The sequence below is a fragment of the Hevea brasiliensis genome, chromosome 16, assembly GCF_030052815.1.
Source record: "Hevea brasiliensis isolate MT/VB/25A 57/8 chromosome 16, ASM3005281v1, whole genome shotgun sequence".
Lineage (NCBI taxonomy): Eukaryota > Viridiplantae > Streptophyta > Magnoliopsida > Malpighiales > Euphorbiaceae > Hevea > Hevea brasiliensis.
Window position 1 is genome coordinate 3,431,261 of NC_079508.1, and position 17,859 is coordinate 3,449,119.

At 37.0% G+C, this 17,859-nt stretch overlaps 2 protein-coding genes across 5 annotated transcripts; both read right to left on the reverse strand.

Annotated features, from left to right (window-relative positions):
• Positions 1 to 226: 226 nt before the first annotated feature.
• LOC131174450 (uncharacterized) lies at positions 227 to 1,048 on the reverse strand. The gene has a single exon (XM_058137801.1). It carries the CDS (start codon positions 1,046 to 1,048, stop codon positions 227 to 229), a length of 822 nt encoding a protein of 273 aa, XP_057993784.1.
• A 7,747-nt stretch (positions 1,049 to 8,795) lies between these two features.
• On the reverse strand, positions 8,796 to 16,765 carry LOC110653489 (auxin response factor 19). Of its 4 annotated transcripts, none has more exons than XM_058138777.1 (14): positions 16,231 to 16,765; positions 15,739 to 15,854; positions 14,787 to 14,885; positions 14,636 to 14,692; positions 14,294 to 14,449; positions 14,051 to 14,135; positions 13,838 to 13,928; positions 13,501 to 13,665; positions 13,261 to 13,383; positions 12,952 to 13,027; positions 12,720 to 12,858; positions 10,382 to 12,213; positions 10,063 to 10,253; positions 8,796 to 9,433 (listed from the first exon to the last, which is right to left on the reverse strand). In XM_058138777.1, exons 1-14 carry the CDS (start codon positions 16,304 to 16,306, stop codon positions 9,298 to 9,300), a joined length of 3,342 nt encoding a protein of 1,113 aa, XP_057994760.1. In that variant the 5' UTR covers positions 16,307 to 16,765; the 3' UTR covers positions 8,796 to 9,297. The 4 variants fall into 4 exon arrangements, with proteins under 4 accessions (XP_057994760.1, XP_057994762.1, XP_057994761.1 ...); XM_058138779.1 differs by lacking the exon at positions 15,739 to 15,854 and having other exon boundaries at positions 16,231 to 16,323; positions 16,423 to 16,761; XM_058138778.1 differs by lacking the exons at positions 14,636 to 14,692; positions 14,787 to 14,885 and having other exon boundaries at positions 16,231 to 16,761.
• Positions 16,766 to 17,859: the final 1,094 nt, after the last annotated feature.

The following is a 17,859-nucleotide window of genomic DNA, read 5'->3' on the forward strand; positions in this document are numbered from 1 at the left end:
GATCGGGTTTTGACCGAATCGATTCTGGTTCGGTTCTTATTCAAAACCGGACCGTGACCACCCTATCTTGATCCACCACTATTAGCTCTTGAAATACCTCCCCTCATTCCTCTACAGGATCCGCTTCTCGCTTTATCACTCTTTTCTTGATTCACACCCAAAACTGATACTTAAGATTTCTCCTTACTGTCCCTCATCATTCCGCTCATGTTCCGACGAACCCTCATCACTTCCTAAAATTTTCTTCCTCCGTCGAAGTGTTCTCCTGTATTTTAGCACCCCCTGCACCACTGTCATTCTTACTAGCTCCCTCTCTACTAACAACCAAAGCATGAACGTGACAGAATTCCTTCGAATGATCGTAACCCCCGCAAGTAAAGCACTCATTTTGAAGCCCTTCATACTCAACAATTTGCACTCTATCTTCAACACTGAATTTTGCCAGAAGTGGTTTTGTTAAGTCCACAGAGATAGCAATTCTAGCGAACTTGCCCCTAACAACATCCATAGTGTTATAATTTATTTTGACCAACATATCGATCAATCCCGCAATCGTACGTAAAACTTTCTTATGGTACAAGTGAAGAGGCATATTTGGGAATCTCACCCACACCAATACTGAGGATAGGTTTTCATTGGAAGTATCAAACTGAAAACTCCAAGGTTGCACTGTTAAACAATGCCCTCGTGCCAACCATGGTCCTTTCAGCAGAGACTTATAATGATCCATTTTATCTGCAAAATTCACCAGGAAATACTCATTGCACAAATCAATAACCTTGTAATCCCCTTCTTGCTTCAATAAGATTTGAATCTTTGAACACAAACCCCTATATCCAATAGTCTTCCCCATAAGTCTAACCACAACCGCTTTTTGCCTAGGTTTAACAAGTTGCTCCCTGGCATTTTGAGACAAAATGATTCTAAGAATCGCTTTAGATAGGTCAATGGAGAAATTTTTATCTGAAATCTTAACTACATTTATTCGGGAGAGACTACTGCTAATAGCATCAGATGTCTTATTCCTTACCTTTTCATTTGGGTACATGATCAACCAACATCTCTTCCTCGTCGTCCTTTTAACCCTCCTCTCTACCACTATCACCGTCATCCTCACTCGAGTCCATCTCATAGTCTGGATTGCCCACACTTCCCTCTAAGAGCTTATCCTTAAAGGTGACTATGGGATTTATAGCATCACCAGTGGACCGATCTAGAGGAGTACTTAGGTTTTGATCATCACGGAACTCTACTTTCTTAGAACGATCATTACGGGGTAACGCAATCACCTTGGCAAGAGAGCTCTCAAGAGAATCCATCTTTTAACAATTTTCTTGATTACAAGCCTTGAATTACTTCATGTAAGGTAGATAATCCATCATGGATATCTATGTTAGGTAAATATTATTCTTATATTTGTCCATACGTTCAGAAAGTATCTTTAGACTTTAATAGACTCAAAACTCTTAATAATATTTATAAAGGTATTTTTCATAATCTATTATATATATAAAACATAAATATGTCTATTTTACTTGTTTTACATATAAATCTCATTATACGAGTACAATGATACAATACATGTTGAGAAAAAAAAAGTTTTAAAAAATATATTAGTTAGCTCTATGTTTATGTTCTATTTACTCTTTAGTTCCTTTTTCGTCAAGTTTAAATAAAATTTTTTATTAGTCAATGTATTTAAGAAAGAAAGAAACTATCATTATAAATGTTATATAGTTATATTTTTTAAATTATAAAAATTTAATAAAATTAAAATTAATATCTAAAATAATAAGAAGAATTAAAAAATATATAGAATAAATAATATATTTTTAAAATTATAAAAATTAAATAATTAATTTAAAATAAAAAATTAAATAGTAATTTCTCCATAAGAAAATGCCAGCTTTCAATTTGAAGTTGAGATTAAATAATTAATTTTATTCTTCTCCCGGTTCCCTGCTTTTTATTCGCCAATGTTTCACTATCCTAAGACCACACCCTTTTTTGCTGTGATGGTTGATTGTTTCTTCATCACTTCTATGTACTTGTACGAATTAATCCAGTGGGCCTCTGACAATGCTATGCCATGGGAAAACAATCACTCTATTATTATTATTGAAAAGCCACATTTCAATGATGTAATATTTAGTTTAAGGAATTTTGAATGAGAAATTTTACAAAATTTATGGATTTTGTTGAAATTCTTTTTTTTTTTTTCAATTTGATGAAAGTTTAATTGTATAATAATAATAATAATAATAATAATAATAATAAACTCTCTCTCCATTTTATCGTAAAAGTGATAAATCCATTTTATAGTAAAAGTGATAAATCTCAAAATAGACAACTAGATAAGAGACATAACTCAAAATCTCTCATTTCATACACCTTAAAATATGTTTGGAAGAAAGATTTTTAAAGTGTTGAAAGGTTTTTTAAGAATTAAAACTTTAAATGTAACACCCCTAATTTTTAAATTTATTATTTTTGTATAAACTTGTTAACTCTTAGAATTTCTACATGTGTTAGAAATATTTATTTGAATTGAGTCTGTAATATAAATTGTTATTTTGGACCTGTAAACTTATTATTTTATGCATGTTGATGGGTTGGATGAAGGAGCTGAGCTCCCATTTATTTTATGATATTTGAGTATGTGGAGGGTGAGTTGAGCTCCCCAATTGAATATATATTTTGTTTACAGGTCAGGTGAGTCAAAAACTCCCCGTTGAAAGGTCCATTTTGTGGTCGGACTCTGTCCGGTTGAATTCTTGAAATTGGGCTCAAATGGGCCTTAGAGTTGGGTTAAGGAATAGTTAGGCTTACTACGGGCCTCGGGGTCTTTAGGCTGGCCCAGGTCCTAGTGCCAGTCCGGCTCATAGGTTGGGTCGTGACAAATGTGGTATCAGAGCTTAGGCTCCAGATTCATAGGGAATAATTGTCTAAAGTGTTGGGAAGAGTCTACTAAGAGTTACATGCGGAAAATAGGGTCCACAATCGTCTTGAATTGTCATCTTTGCTTCTAGTTTCTGCTTCATATAATTATGTATAAATATGAGTCTATAGAGTTGTGTAACATGTTGTTTTGAATATTTTGGGCTAATGCTGCTGAATTTCAAGAAAATGCGTAGAAGCAGGAGAGCTGCCACTGCACCAGAACCAGATGTGCCTGATGAGGTGTCAGCACAGGATGAGGTGCCTGCCCCAAGGAGGCGGGGTAGGAGGCCTAGAGCTGCTCAAGTAGAAGAGCAGCTGCTACCAGTTCAGGATCAGTCTTTTATGGCACAGGGTCCCATGGAACCCATGGCAGCTACTCTAGCTGGGTTGCAGAGAACCATCGATATGATGACACAGTATATGGTCCACCCTCCACAGCAGCAGCAGTCCACCGCACCAAGAGGGGAACCTTACAAACAGATAATCAATTTCAAGAAGTTGGCGCTTGGTACTTATGATGTGTCAGACGATGCATATCGGTTTTTGGATTCCTGCAGACAGGCAGGAACAGAGTTGCAGTTGACTGATAGAAGACTTATAGAGTGTATACAGCATGTCATGGGGCATATGCCTAGACAATGGATGAATGACTATATATTACCTCGGATGGAGGGTTTGTCGTGGACTCAGTTTATGGAACTGTTCATCAACCGGTTTGTACCAGAAAGTTTCAGAGATCAAAAGCAGTGGTCCTTTGAGGCCTTAAGACAGAATGGTAGGTCTGTAGATGAATATGCTCTGCACTTCGAATCGAGTAGGTATGCCCCTACAGCAGTAGCTACAGAAACTATGAAGGTGAAGAGGTTCCTAAAGGGGCTTGACAGGAGGTATGCAAACCTGGCCATGATGTCGGATTAGTCTTTTGATGTGGTGGTTGATCGAGCCAGACAAATTGAGATTAACTATGCTGTGGATGACAGCAGAAGGGCAAAGAAAAATAGAGCAGAGGGTTCCTCAGGTATTCCCCACATGGGTACTACGGATAGTGGTGGCCAAACTAATTACAGAGGAAGAAGCAGGAATAAGAGGAGTGGTTTTAGATACAAATCTCAAGGATTCAGACTAGGGTACGGATCCAGCAGTGGTCACAGTACAGCAGTTCTAGGTCTGGTTCAGGATCCTCCTTGGCACCTTGTGCACAGTGTGGAAGAGGACATTCAGGACCTTGTATGACGGGTTCAGAAGTACGTTTCAGGTGTGCCCAACCAGGTTCACTTTGCTAGGGAATGCCCCATGTTCAGCGAGCCACAGATGGGGTCACAAGGTTCTGTTGCAAATGTTCCTCGTCAGTTGTATCCGGGTGCTTCCAGCATGGCAGGCAGTCAGTTCAGTGGCCAACAGGGCCGAGGACAAGGGGGACGTGGATTTGGAGGCAGATCAGGAGATAAAAGTCAGTATCAGGATTTTGCCACTCAGGGTAGGGGTCAAGCTCGGGTTTTTACCCTGACCCACTAAGATGCTCAGGCTTCCAATGCAGTTGTGGCAGGTATTCTTCTAGTCTGTTCCTATGAGCTCGTGTTTTGATAGATCCGGGTGCTACGCACTCATTTGTCTCCCCTGTGTTTGCCAAGAGGTTGGGTAGAAATCCTACAACTTTAGAATGCCCTTTGTCTGTAGCTACCCCGCTTAGTGACAACATAGATGTAGATATGATTTTTCTGGGTAGCCCAGTAGTAGTGGATAAAAAGATCCTCCCAGTAGACTTGGTTCCTCTACCAGTAATAGATTTTGATGTAATCTTGGGGATGGATTGGTTGGAAACTCATTATGCCACTTTAGACTGCAAGAACAAAAAGGTGTATTTCCACATACCTGGTATGAAAGAGTTTAGTTTTGATGGTGACAGGAGCGTGGCTCCATATAATTTGGTGTCAGCAATTAGTGCTAGAAAAATGTTGAGGCGTGGATATCAAGGATATTTGGCATTGGTGAGAGATACATTTGTAGAAGGTGTCAACATGGGAAATGTTCCTGTTGTCAGAGAATTCATGGATGTCTTCCCTGAGGAGCTTCCAGGGTTGCCACCAGGAAGGGAAATAGAGTTCTGCATTAATGTTGTGCCGGGTACAAACCCCATATCAATGCCGCCTTACAGGATGGCACCAGTAGAATTGAAAGAGTTAAAGGAGCAACTACAGGAGTTTTTGGACAAGGGTTTCATACGTCCGAGCACTTCACCCTGGGGTGCTCCTGTTCTATTTGTGAGAAAGAAGGATGGGTCATTGAGGTTGTGTATTGACTATAGACAGCTGAACAAGGTGACTGTGAAGAACAAGTATCCACTTCCTCGGATCGATGATCTGTTTGATCAGCTCCAAGGAGCTAGATTCTTTTCCAAGATACACCTGCGATCAGGCTACCATCAGTTGAGAATCAGGAATGAGGATGTGTCCAAAACAGCATTCAGGACAAGATATGGTCATTATGAGTTCTTGGTGATGTCTTTTGGACTCACTAATGCACCAGCAGCCTTCATGGACTTGATGAACCGGGTGTTCAAGCCATTTTAGACCGTTTTATCATTGTATTCATAGATGACATTTTGGTATACTCTCGGACTGAGGAAGAACACGTGTGGCACTTGAGAATGGTGTTGCAGACTTTTGAGGGAGCACCAGCTATATGCTAAATTTTCAAAATGTGAATTTTGGCTAGAAAGCATCTCATTCTTGGGACACGTGGTTTCTAGTGAAGGTATTCAAGTGGATCCCAAGAAAATTGAAGCTGTAACTGATTGGCTTAGGCCTACAACAGTCACTGAGGTGCGAAGTTTTCTGGGTCTAGCTGGCTACTATAGGTGTTTTGTGCAAGATTTTTCCAGCATAGCGGCTCCCTTAACTAAGTTAACTCGGAAGAATGTTCCATTCATTTAGACAGATGACTGTGAAGAGAGTTTCTAGAAGCTTAAGGAGTGTCTAACCACTGCCCCTGTGTTGACACTACCTATGAGTGGTGAAGGATATACCGTGTATTATGATGCCTCCAGAGTTAGCTGAGGGTGTGTTTTGATGCAGAATGGAAAAGTAGTGGCTTATGCTTCAAGGCAGCTGAAGAGGCAAGAGCAGAACTACCCCACCCATGATTTGAAAATGGCGGCTGTAGTCTTTACACTAAAAATCTTGAGACACTACCTGTATGGTGAAGTGTGTGAGATATACACCATTTGTCACGACCGAACCTATGGGCTGGACCGGCACTAGGACCTGGGCCAGCCTAAAGCCCCTGAGGCCCGCAGTAAGCCTAACTATTTCTTAACCCAACTCTAAGGCCCATTTGGGCCCAATTTCAAGAATTCAACCGGACAGAGTCCGGCCACAAAATGGACCTTTCAACGAGGAGTTTTTGACTCACCCGACCTGTAAACAAAATATATATTCAATTGGGGAGCTCAGCTCACCCTCCACATACTCAAATATCATAAAATAAATGGGAGCTTAGCTCCCTCATCCAACCCATCAACATGCATAAAATAATAAGTTTACAGGTCCAAAATAACAATTTATATTACAGACCCAATTCAAATAAATATTTCTAACACATGCGAAAATTCTAAGAGTTAACAGGTTTATACAAAAATAATAAATTTAAAAATTAGGGGTGTTATTCCAGCATAGGGATGGTACCCTATGAGGCACTATATGGAAAAAAGTGTAGGTCTCCTCTGTGTTGGACGAAAATGGGAGAAGCGAAGGTGCATGATGTAGACCTAGTGCAGTACACTTCAGAGATAGTTCCTTTAATCAGGGAACGATTAAAAACAGCTTTCAGTAGGCAGAAGAGTTATGCAGACCCCAGATGGAGGGATGTGGAGTTTGCAGTAGGCGACTATGTATTCCTGAAGGTTTCTCCGATGAAGGGAGTCATGAGATTTGGGAAGAAGGGCAAATTGGCACCTCGGTATATTGGACCTTTTGAGGTTACTGATAGAGTTGGAGCAGTTGCCTACCGGTTAGAGCTACCACCCAACTTTTCTCATGTTCATCCTGTGCTTCACATCTCCATGCTCAGGAAATACATTCCAGATCCTTCTCATGTACTACAGCCGGATGTAATAGAGCTAAAAGAGAACTTGACATTTGAGGAGCAATCTGTAGCCATAGTGGACTACCAAGTGAGATAGCTAAGATCAAAACAGATCCCTATTGTTAAGGTTTTGTGGAGGAGCCAGTCAGTGGAAGAGTGCACCTGGGAGTCAGAACGGGACATGCGTAGCAAGTACCCTTATCTATTCAATGTGTAATCATGTACTTTATTCTGCCTTGTGTAAAATTCAAGGTTGAATTTTCTGTAAGGGGAGAAGAATGTAACACCTCTAATTTTTAAATTTATTATTTTTGTATAAACCTATTAACTCTTAGAATTTCCGCATGTGTTAGAAATATTTATTTAAATTGGGTCTGTAATATAAATTATTATTTTGGACCTGTAAACTTATTATTTTATGCATGTTGATGGGTTGGATGAGGGAGCTCAGCTCCCATTTATTTTATGATATTTGAGTATGTGGAGGGTGAGCTGAGCTCCCCAATTGAATATATATTTTGTTTACAGGTCAAAAACTCCTCGTTGAAAGGTCCATTTTATGGCCGGACTCTATCCGATTAAATTCTTGAAATTGGGCCCAAATGGGCCTTAGAGTTGGGTTAAGGAATAGTTAGGCTTACTACGGGCCTCGGGGGCTTTAGGCTGGCCCTGGTCCTTGTGCCGGTCCGGCCCATAGGTTGGGTTGTGACATTAAAGTTGTGTTTGGGAAAACCTGAAATTTTTAAGAAATAAGGTTTTGAAAGACTTTTAAAAAATTCATTTTTTTATCCATAAAATTGATAATTTAAAAAGGTTTTATCTTTAAAACTATTAAATACCTTAAAAAAAAAACTTTTCTTTCATTCCGAACAATTAAAAATTTTCAAGGTTTAAAAAAAAAAAAATCTTTCTAATTATTTGTAGTTTATTTTCAAGCTTCTAATAAAAATTTTATATATAATTATAGGTAATCTAGATTATTTTCCTTCCAGTTTGGCTCCCATTAGCTAGAGCTTGTGTTGGCTATCAAGTCTATGAGTCCATATTGAATATTATTTCATGACATCACTATTATTTACCTGAATTGAGTTGTTAACACAGCATTAATTACATATTAGTTACATATTCATTTAGACAAGAAAAATCCTATTTATTATAATATGCTATCTGCATAGATAGTAATATAGAATCAGTTGTGTGTGTGGTTGAACTCGAATACCACTAACCTATACGACAAACCAATTACATAGAAAGGATGATATGATGAAAAAAGACGTGATCATGCGACTATAAAATTTTCACTTGTAATTATTGATAATGGGCTAATGAAATCATTTCGTTATAGTTCTCTCAAAAAAAAAAAAACCACATTATGGAGGACAATGTAATGAATTAGTGAATAGTGAGAAACAAATTACAGCGTGATTGCCATGTTCCACCATTTGAATACGTTACCAGAAAACATTTAAATTTGATTCTTTCTTAAAACTTTCTTTTCCAAGCTTCTATGCCCAATGCATGAAATTCTGAGGTAAAAGATAAGCAGAATAATTCTGTTTTCAGGATCAGAAAACAGATAAAGCCTCTGTTCACTCTCTGCTACCTTTTCTATCTACTGCATGCGTAAAAATTTTGTTTTCCCAAAAACCCAGATCCCATACTGAATGTTTTCCAAAGCTTTGGGCAATCTGATAATTTTACACAATATCACTACACAAGTTCTCCATGTCACCTCATACCTATTCAAGTTTGAGCCATTTCCACTGCAAAACTGAAGAAATCTACACATTTTATATACGCAAAACTAGGCCATATAATTTCTTGTTTTTGCTTTCTACAATGCCTCCAAAAGGAGATTTCTCAGCTAGTAAAAACATGAAAGAAGTTGATTAATAAACATCACAACAGCATCAAATATCTTAACTAGTTTAAAGGCACAAACCAAGCTGGATTCCTCATCAAGCCCGAGGGAAACTCTAAAAGAGCCTTGAACCAGTTATGCATCATTGATTGGTGATCTTTCTGCTTTTGATCTGTGTTATACAATTTAGAGCTGGAACAAATTGAAATAGAGCTCTGAGTGCCATAGAACAACTTCAATTTTTACCAGGTTGCTGGAAAATTCTTGGTTTGCCTGCCACTTTTGCAAGCTAGGAAAACCTTGAAAACCCAGATAAAGCAGAATAAACAACATACAGAAAGCTATGAACAGAATCCACAAATAATATAAGGTTCCCAACGTGGAAGAATTTGTTAGCATTTTGGTCGACTACTTTATGCATTGCCATTATCAGAGCTGCTACATGCTTGATTTGGATGGACAGAGTTCCCAAAATCTCCATCCAAGCTCATCTGCTGTACTTCTTGCGGGGACAAGATCTTAATGCAGCGAACACAGTTCACAAACTCTCTACATAACCCAACACAACAAAATGGTGTTAAGAGGCAGAACAATATATTTCACGACACATCACACAGATGACTCAAAACTATACCAGAAATAGTAGACTAGTAAGCAAAACAAAATCATATTTTTAATGTTTTCCAATTGTTCATGAGCATACAAGAAGAGAGAGTATTTCTCCCTCGGTGCGTCATTGATAATGATAAGAGTAGACTTGTAACTGCTCTTCTTTTGGCTGAAAGAAGAAATGTGCAACAATTATACTTAAAATTCTGATCAGATCAGACAGATTTAAATGCAAACAGGAATTACTGGCATTCAAAATTAAGTGGATTCATGACAAAGCCTTAAAAAAATGTGTTTGGGGGCTAATTTGTTAAAGATCCAAGTTCACCGAATCCAAATGAAAGCACTAAAGCTGGATAATAAGCACACATTATAGGCCAAAGGAGATTTTCTTATTATCCATCTTTTGAGGTGAGATGGGAGATTTTCTTATTTCCCATCTTTTGAGGTGAGATATCTAGAGATGTAGATGTAAAATAATCTTGCCAATGTACGCGCCAGTGAGACCAAGGATCATACAACATTTTATCAATAAGCACATAAAGACGGAAGGGAGTCAAGGAACTTACTCCCATGGGTCATCCCCTACTAACAAAACATCATTCTCATGATCCACATAAACAAGTTTCCAGCCTATCCTGTGTCGGTCTTCTAACTGTCCCTCTATACCAAACCTCCGGGCCAGATCTTGCTTAAGCTCATCATAACCAGAATAGCGGGTTATATCAATAGACCTCCCCACAGCTCCGCGTTTGTACACCTATACAATAAACATTAACAAACTTAAAATTGTATGCCAAGAAGGAAAAGCCAAATTTACATAACATTCATAAATGCGTACATGCACCTATGCATGTATACAAATAGAATTGAATACAAAATAAAAACCTTCGTATATGTACGCATCCGCTGAAATTGTGGGGGAGGGGCCCAAGGACCTCTGTTCAAGAAGCTACTATCATTGATTGTGGAATCAATTGAATTGAATGCCATATCTGGAACTCCAAATGACCGGGAAACCATTGAAGATGAAAGCTCATGTTGAGGATCTTTTGAATTTTCACAGTTAGAAATCATACCCGCTGAAGAAAGATTATTTGGGAGATCCTTCCCCAGACCTATGATGCTTTTTGTCAACACTTGGTCAGAATTCATTAGAACTCCCAGTTGGCCATCAATGTTAGCTCCATATGGAACATTATTCCTGGGATTTGCCTGGAGTTTCCCATCTTGACTTATGTCCCTCAACAACAGTGAATGTGGATTATAAGAAGACGAATTGTTATTCTGCTGCAAATGAACATCATTCTGAGAAACACAAACTGAAGTTGTAGAAGAAGAAGTATCCAAATAATCTGTCTGGGCAGTTGCACCATTTTGGTATGTTTGCGGGGCAAAGAATCCTTGGTTTTGATTCTTGGCAATGTTCATTGAAGGCTTAACATCAGATTTCTGTTGCACATCTTTAACCAAGTTAGTACTACATGACATTGTTTCTAAGGCATTGGAACTCAAGAGTGTAGCAGCAGACTGAGCCATGTCATCTCCTATAGCTGTGCTTTGGTGTACCCGATGAACCATATTTGCACAGTTGTTTGTGGAAGGTGAAGTTGAACAAGATGGAAGCTCCTCGGTAATCCCAGAAATCCCTGCCCCTGCAGCAGCAGTCAATATGCTACTACCAACTGTAGAGAAATGATTGACACCTGAGCTAGGGGGAAGTCCCATATGTCCAGGCATTTCAGACAATATGCCAGGCTGCTGTTGTTGCAATTTCAGTTGCTGTGGCATATGGGAGAACTGAGCATTAGTCTGGTTGCCATTCTTTGTCATCTGCTGTTGAATAATATTTGATTGCGGGAGTGAATTGGGTGTTGTTTGAGGCATTTCTAACAATTGGTTGGGTCGCATGGACCTTGAAAAGCTCTGGGATGCCTCTAACAGCTGCCTTTGTGGATCTTGCAGCTGTGCAAATTGACTAGGTTGTTGCAACACAGACTGTTGTGTTAGAAGTGATTGTTGTTGCTGTTGAAGCTTCTGCAACAGTTGAATCTGAATCTGATTGTCAGACATTTGTAAATGTTGGTTTACTTGATCAGGCAACTGGGTTTGTATTACACTTTGCTGTTGGTTCTGACCTACAATATGCTGCTGTTGATTCTGCTGCTGCTGCAAAGTCTGAGGAAGGTTTCTCGGAAGTTGATGGCTTTGAAGAGATGGCTGTTGCTGAAGAATGTTAGTATTTTGAACTAGAGTTTGAGGCTGCAGAATTTGGGCTTGAACTTGACTTGATGTTATAGTTTGAGTTACCAAATTTTGCTTTGATTGTTGAGTGATATCACCTAATTGTTGCTGCGACTGTATGATGGAACCTAGTGAATTCAGTGAAGATTGCATCTTTGGAAGCTGGTCAAATTGTTGTGATTGCAGGGGCAGCCGTTGGGAATTAAACTGTAAGTTGTTTGGCTGAGGTAACTGTGGTGCTGACAAGCCCAACTGATGTGAAAGATCAGGCCCGGTAAGGTTCTGCAGAACAGATCCTGACAAAGATTGCATGTAGTTGGGCGGCATTGCATTAGCAAGGGAAGGGTTTTGCTGCATGTTAATACACTGCAGTAAGCTCAGGCCAGGTACAGACTGGGGATCTTTCATGTAAAAATCGTCGCCAAGCCAAGGCATTGACTTCTTAAATAAGTTATCTAAATCAGGGGAATCATCATCTGCAAACATAAATATAAGAAGTAAATTAGAACAGAATCAATACTTGAAATATTGAAAATTTAAATCAAAATAAAGCATAAAAATGTCTTTGAAGTTATATAAAGACTTAAACAATCAAGTTAGTTTATGTGGTACCAAGAGATATGGGCAAACTCTGAAGGCCAAACATTGACACAGACAAGAAAAACAGAAAGATATGTCTGTCCCACACCTTTTATTCTCATTTACTTGATTGAAAATTGAATTCAATTGATGCAACCCATCATTATCCAGGACCACTAATTAGTAGGTCCAATCAAAGAAAGGGAATAACACAAAAGAAACAAGCATCTAAAGCAATGCCTAGCAACTAGGGTAGCAAAAGCTAAACTCTCCTAGTCCTCGGTGACATCAGCATTGAATCACGGTAAACTTTATTGAATTAACTTGTTAAAAAAAAAAAAAATAGTCAATCCTATGAGAGAATTTCAAAATAATGATAAGTTTGCCATAGTCTGTCCAATACCTGGCATTCCAGGTTGCCTTGGACGCTTAGATCTAAAGAATGGTGGTGGGCATATGAAAAATGGAGCAGTCACTGGTTCAATCTCCCAGATTGAGACTCTATTGCGTCTTTCCCCAGCAGTTGACTCATCCCATCCAACCTATGACAGAGTATAGCGAAAGGTAATGTTTATTGACATTCTTATCAGGTCAACCTGGCATAACTGAAACACAAAAACTGCTAAAATTAGTACCTGTAAATTACGCCATTGTGAATTCTTCCACCGTACAGGATCAATATCACTAATTCCTGTAATTGTACCCATATACCTGTAAAATAGATCCCTTATTCTTAAGTAATAAAAGTACCAAGAAGCCTAAAAAACATAATTTAAGAATCATGGCTCTAGCTCAATAAGAGAGTTATTAAAAAAAAAAAAAAAAAAAGCATTCATCTTTCCAAATTTTAAATAATCCCAAGCCATACTACTATGTTCTCAGACATCACTTCAGATTTGCAACTCTGTAACTTCATGAAATGGAAAGGAATCAAATAATATTACCTTCTTGTTCCTGATTCTTCAGTTTCAAACATCATCCGAAAGCGCATGCCAAGTGATATTTGGTTACTGTACACTGCCTTGTAATATTTGGCCAAAGGAATAACAAATTCTGATGGACTAGCCCTGGACAAACATCCACCCAATGTAAAGAAATCTGAAGTAATTATGGCCCTATTTGTATCATTTTAATGATGAAATCTCACAAAATTGCATAATGATATAGAAACTAAACTCAGTAACCTTGGATTATAAAACACTGTGAAGGGACTATTATTTGCTGCTGCATGGGCTGCGGCAGCTAGGATCCCAATGTGCATGCTATCACTTGACAACACTGATGATGATAAATTAGCAGGTTGTTTATTTGCTCGCCTGATCCCCAAGAGAAGTTGCTGCTTTTCATCTCTGCTCACATATAACATCACAAGATTGATTAAAAGGGTTTGTTTGCCAAAAGAAAGTGAGCTGAACTCGAGAAATATCCATATCATTCAGTATATATATGAAAAACCTAAGAGTCAGGAAAAATCAGTCTTTTGATATCAAAAGAAAAGGAACACAAATTCATTACCATTACCTGATAAATAGAACTGAATCACCTGCAAATAGCCTCTTTCCACTAACAAACAGGCTCCAACCTGTTGTAAGCAAGTGACGCTTTGGTTGTCCTGGGTTCAGGGAATGCAGGAATTAGCATGAGATGTTAATGACGATAGGCAAGCTAAAAATCATAGGTAAAACCCTTTAGGTTTTCAATCATTTAAACTTCACAGATGCAAAACTAACATACCACGATAGATATGACGGAAAGTCCAGACATTGTCATGCAAATCCCTAGCTACAAGTTCTTGGGCAGGCGGTTGCATGGAGAAATCCTATAGAGGGGAAAAAAGTTAAACATGCCATTCACATAGAGAAATCATATTAAAATAAAGTAAATTTTTATATTAATATACAATTATCATAGAAAATATTTCTGTTAATTATTCCATTAACCTAGGAAATACTTCTAAGTTAAGGAAGACCAACTTACAAGAGGGGGGAAAATCTTCTCAGCCGCACGACGGGGCACAGAAAAGCCTCCATGAGTACTTGTGTCACTTGCTGTTAATGTTTTACAGAAAAACTCTGTTTGTGCTTTATTTGACTTCAGTGAAAGATCTGATCTCAGTAATGCATCTTTGTCAAACTGCATAGAAGATGCTGATAGATTCAGTTGAAGTTGGCAAATAAAAACATGCTGAAGTCATTTACTATTTTTTAGACGTTGAACTTGGATATATTATTGCCACTTCATTTTTATTTGGTTTCATTGATTTGATAGAACACCTAACGCAAAGTATATTCTCTCAGTTACTTCAAATCAAGCCCTTACAGAAGGAACAGGTTGGAGGGTCATCTGAGCATAAACTTCATCTGTTTCCGGGTCCGCCTAAAAAAAATTTAAGTCAAAAAATTGGAAATTTCCAAAATAGAACAGGATTTCAATGAAGGAAGATGAATGGAAAGAGAAAGTGGGTTTATACATGCAAGGTCACATTATGAAGGAGACATAATAGCTTTGAAGGAAGATTCGGATAATTAGGGATATGGGCATCTACATCCTTCTTCATTGATGCTGCAACCTGAAACCACAACTTTCACTCTCAAGTAAGGACATGAACATTATTGTGGAGGAGAAATAACAAAACAGACAAATTTTAAACGCATAAAAACCTCTCTTCTTTTATGCAGTAGTAAAATAAATATTCATCAACAAAAATCAACATAAAGCAATCTATGACTGAATCTTTCGCATGTAAATTAGTTGTTCTAAGCTTTTTTATCTTGTTAGAACACAAAATATGTCATCATAAAATCCTGAAACTCTTTATGTTGAGAAGAATACCATAGTTAAGGGGAGAAAAAGTTGCGATGCATATAACCAAATTCCACTTTTCAAAATTTATTTGGTTAATATAAATTATGATAACCAACTAATAATATTATAATTGCTTGCTAAAAAAGGCTACTCAGGACCCATAATTTTTGTTCTTTTTTCTTTGTCCAGAGATAGAAATGGATTTCATTGAACATGAAATAACTAGAATAGCCAGTTGACTTCAATAATACAAGCAAAATAAAATTGTATTTGGTAGTTAATCATTCAAAAAGCACAAGATGACCAGGCAATATATTCAAGGAAATAATTCCATTAATATCTAAGAAATACATTATAAATTATAAATCAAACAACATCATCTGAGTCCAGGGTAAAAAAGGTAACTTGCCACCAAAAACACTAAACTAAAAAATTTTCCAAAATTAAATCTGCCCTTTCTGCCCTTATGATCCCAGCCTATTTATTACACCCAACAACTTTAACAATAAGGAAATCATACAAATCATAAGCCTATACATCCAGTAACTAAAGAAAATGAGAGAGAGAGCTTAGGTTAAGAAAATACACCGGGGCGCACAATAGCTGGAGACACTGACCTGTTCGCTGTGGCCTTGTGGGAAATAGACCACAAGCGTCCCAGCCGCCGGCAAGCTCACCAACGGCCCTGCACATGCTTGCCATAGCTCTGGGTTTATGCTCTTGTTCTCTCCTCCTGCATCGCCACGTGTTATCCACCCATTCGTCAATACCCTTTCCATCATTTTTAAAAATTTTGTTTTTCTAATCTCTGCTCCTCCCTTTGTTTGTTTTCCGGGAAAACAGAACAAAGGAAAGGAAAAGAAAAAAAATTCTTCTAATCTTAATAATGAAGCATACAAGACAAGAACCAATTAGATTGGTAGATTCCATAGAAGATTTTCCTAACTCTCAGAGAAATAGGGACAATAATAAACAAAGATAAAAGACAAAGATCAACCGGTTCTTCCTATGCTTGCTCATCCATTAAAGATAAACACATAGAGACACAGAGAAAGCACTTCCTCACATATGCATATCTATATAAATATAATTACAGGGAAAGAAATGACCTTCAGCAGGATTTGAAGTGGTGACGCAAGAAGTGGCGGCGACGGATACTCCAGCACTGATCGCCGGCGTTTTCATTGCTTATTCCGGCGAAACTACAAGTGAGGTTTGATCCAGTAATTTTTCACATGCTCATAGCATATATAGCTTTTTGAACTGAAAAGAGTATAGATTAAAAAGCGTAAAAGATTTACTTCAGCCGATGAACTTAGCTAGATCAGCTCAAAAGGGAAGAGAAAGGGAAAGTAAAGCAAGTGACCCAAAAGCCCAAAAAAAAAAGTCAACTAATGGGTGGATTTGGGCTTTTGGGCAAGTGAGTTCCGGCGAGTTTAGCAGTCAAATGGTGGCCGGAGAAAGAGCCGACAAATAGAGAGAGAAGGGAGACCAAATGCCGAAGCTTTGCCCCTCTCTTCCCCTACATTAAGGAGACAAATTGGTTTGGTTTCTCTCTCTAATGGTAATGGTAATATTAAAGAGTTGTTAGCTTCTCTCTCTATCTAATTCTATTACTTTTTCATGTCTCCTTCTTCCTTGAAAATGGCACTGATTAAAGTAGCATCTGGGTGTGGCTTGTCTTAACCATGGTTAATCTTGTCACTATCTTCGAATATTTTTAATATTTCTTTTTATTTATCAATTTTTTTTATTTTTTTATACAATTCACCATTTTTCTTTCAATAAACTAAAACTTTTTATAACTTTAACTATGCTTTAATCTAATAATTAGAATCATCATGTAAAAAATATATATTAAATTTAAATAAATTTACAAATTATATATTATTTTATTTAAAATAAATTAAATCCTATTCACCTGATTTTTGAATTAAAATTTAAATTGATCTTAAAATTGATCAACTTTTAAGTCGTAAATCTATTATTTTAAATTTTGTAAATTTAGATTTTTTTTAATATAAAATAATTCCAATACAATATAAATTTGAATAAATTAAGAGTATATTTAAATGAGTTACAAATCAAATAAGTCAAAATTATTATCTATAATAATGATAATAATAATAGCAACTTTTTTTTTCAAAATGGATATGAAATTTTTTTTATTTTTACATATTAATTATAGTCCTACTGATTTGTTTTCAATGTAATCGAGTAATAAGTGATGGGCGATCTGAACTAAATAATCATTAAATATTTAGACACTCGATTAGAGAGTCACACTCAAACATATTTTAGGATAAAGTTAAAAATAAGGATTTGAATATATTTACCGTAGTTAGAGTTCCATCCACGTGAGAATTAAGAACTCTTAGTATTTCTTAATCATAGATTCCTATTTTTTATAGAAATTTACATCAAAGCTTATATAAGGCCATCAAATATGCATACTAATGAATTTTACCTATTTATTAAAGTTTAGTTCTCATTACTAAGGTATCAAAGCGATGGTCAACTAATGCACCTTGTGCTCTCTTTCCTTATAGATGATATTCGAACCTTGACATCCATAACCGAGTAGAAAAAGAGAACAACGGAAAAAATGGAAAGTAGATTTAAGTGTTCCTATTTTATTTCTTTATTAATTTTTTAAATTATTCATTTTAATATTATTAACATTGATAATAAAGTATATATATTTTAAAATAAATCACTTTACATGTTATATAAGTTAA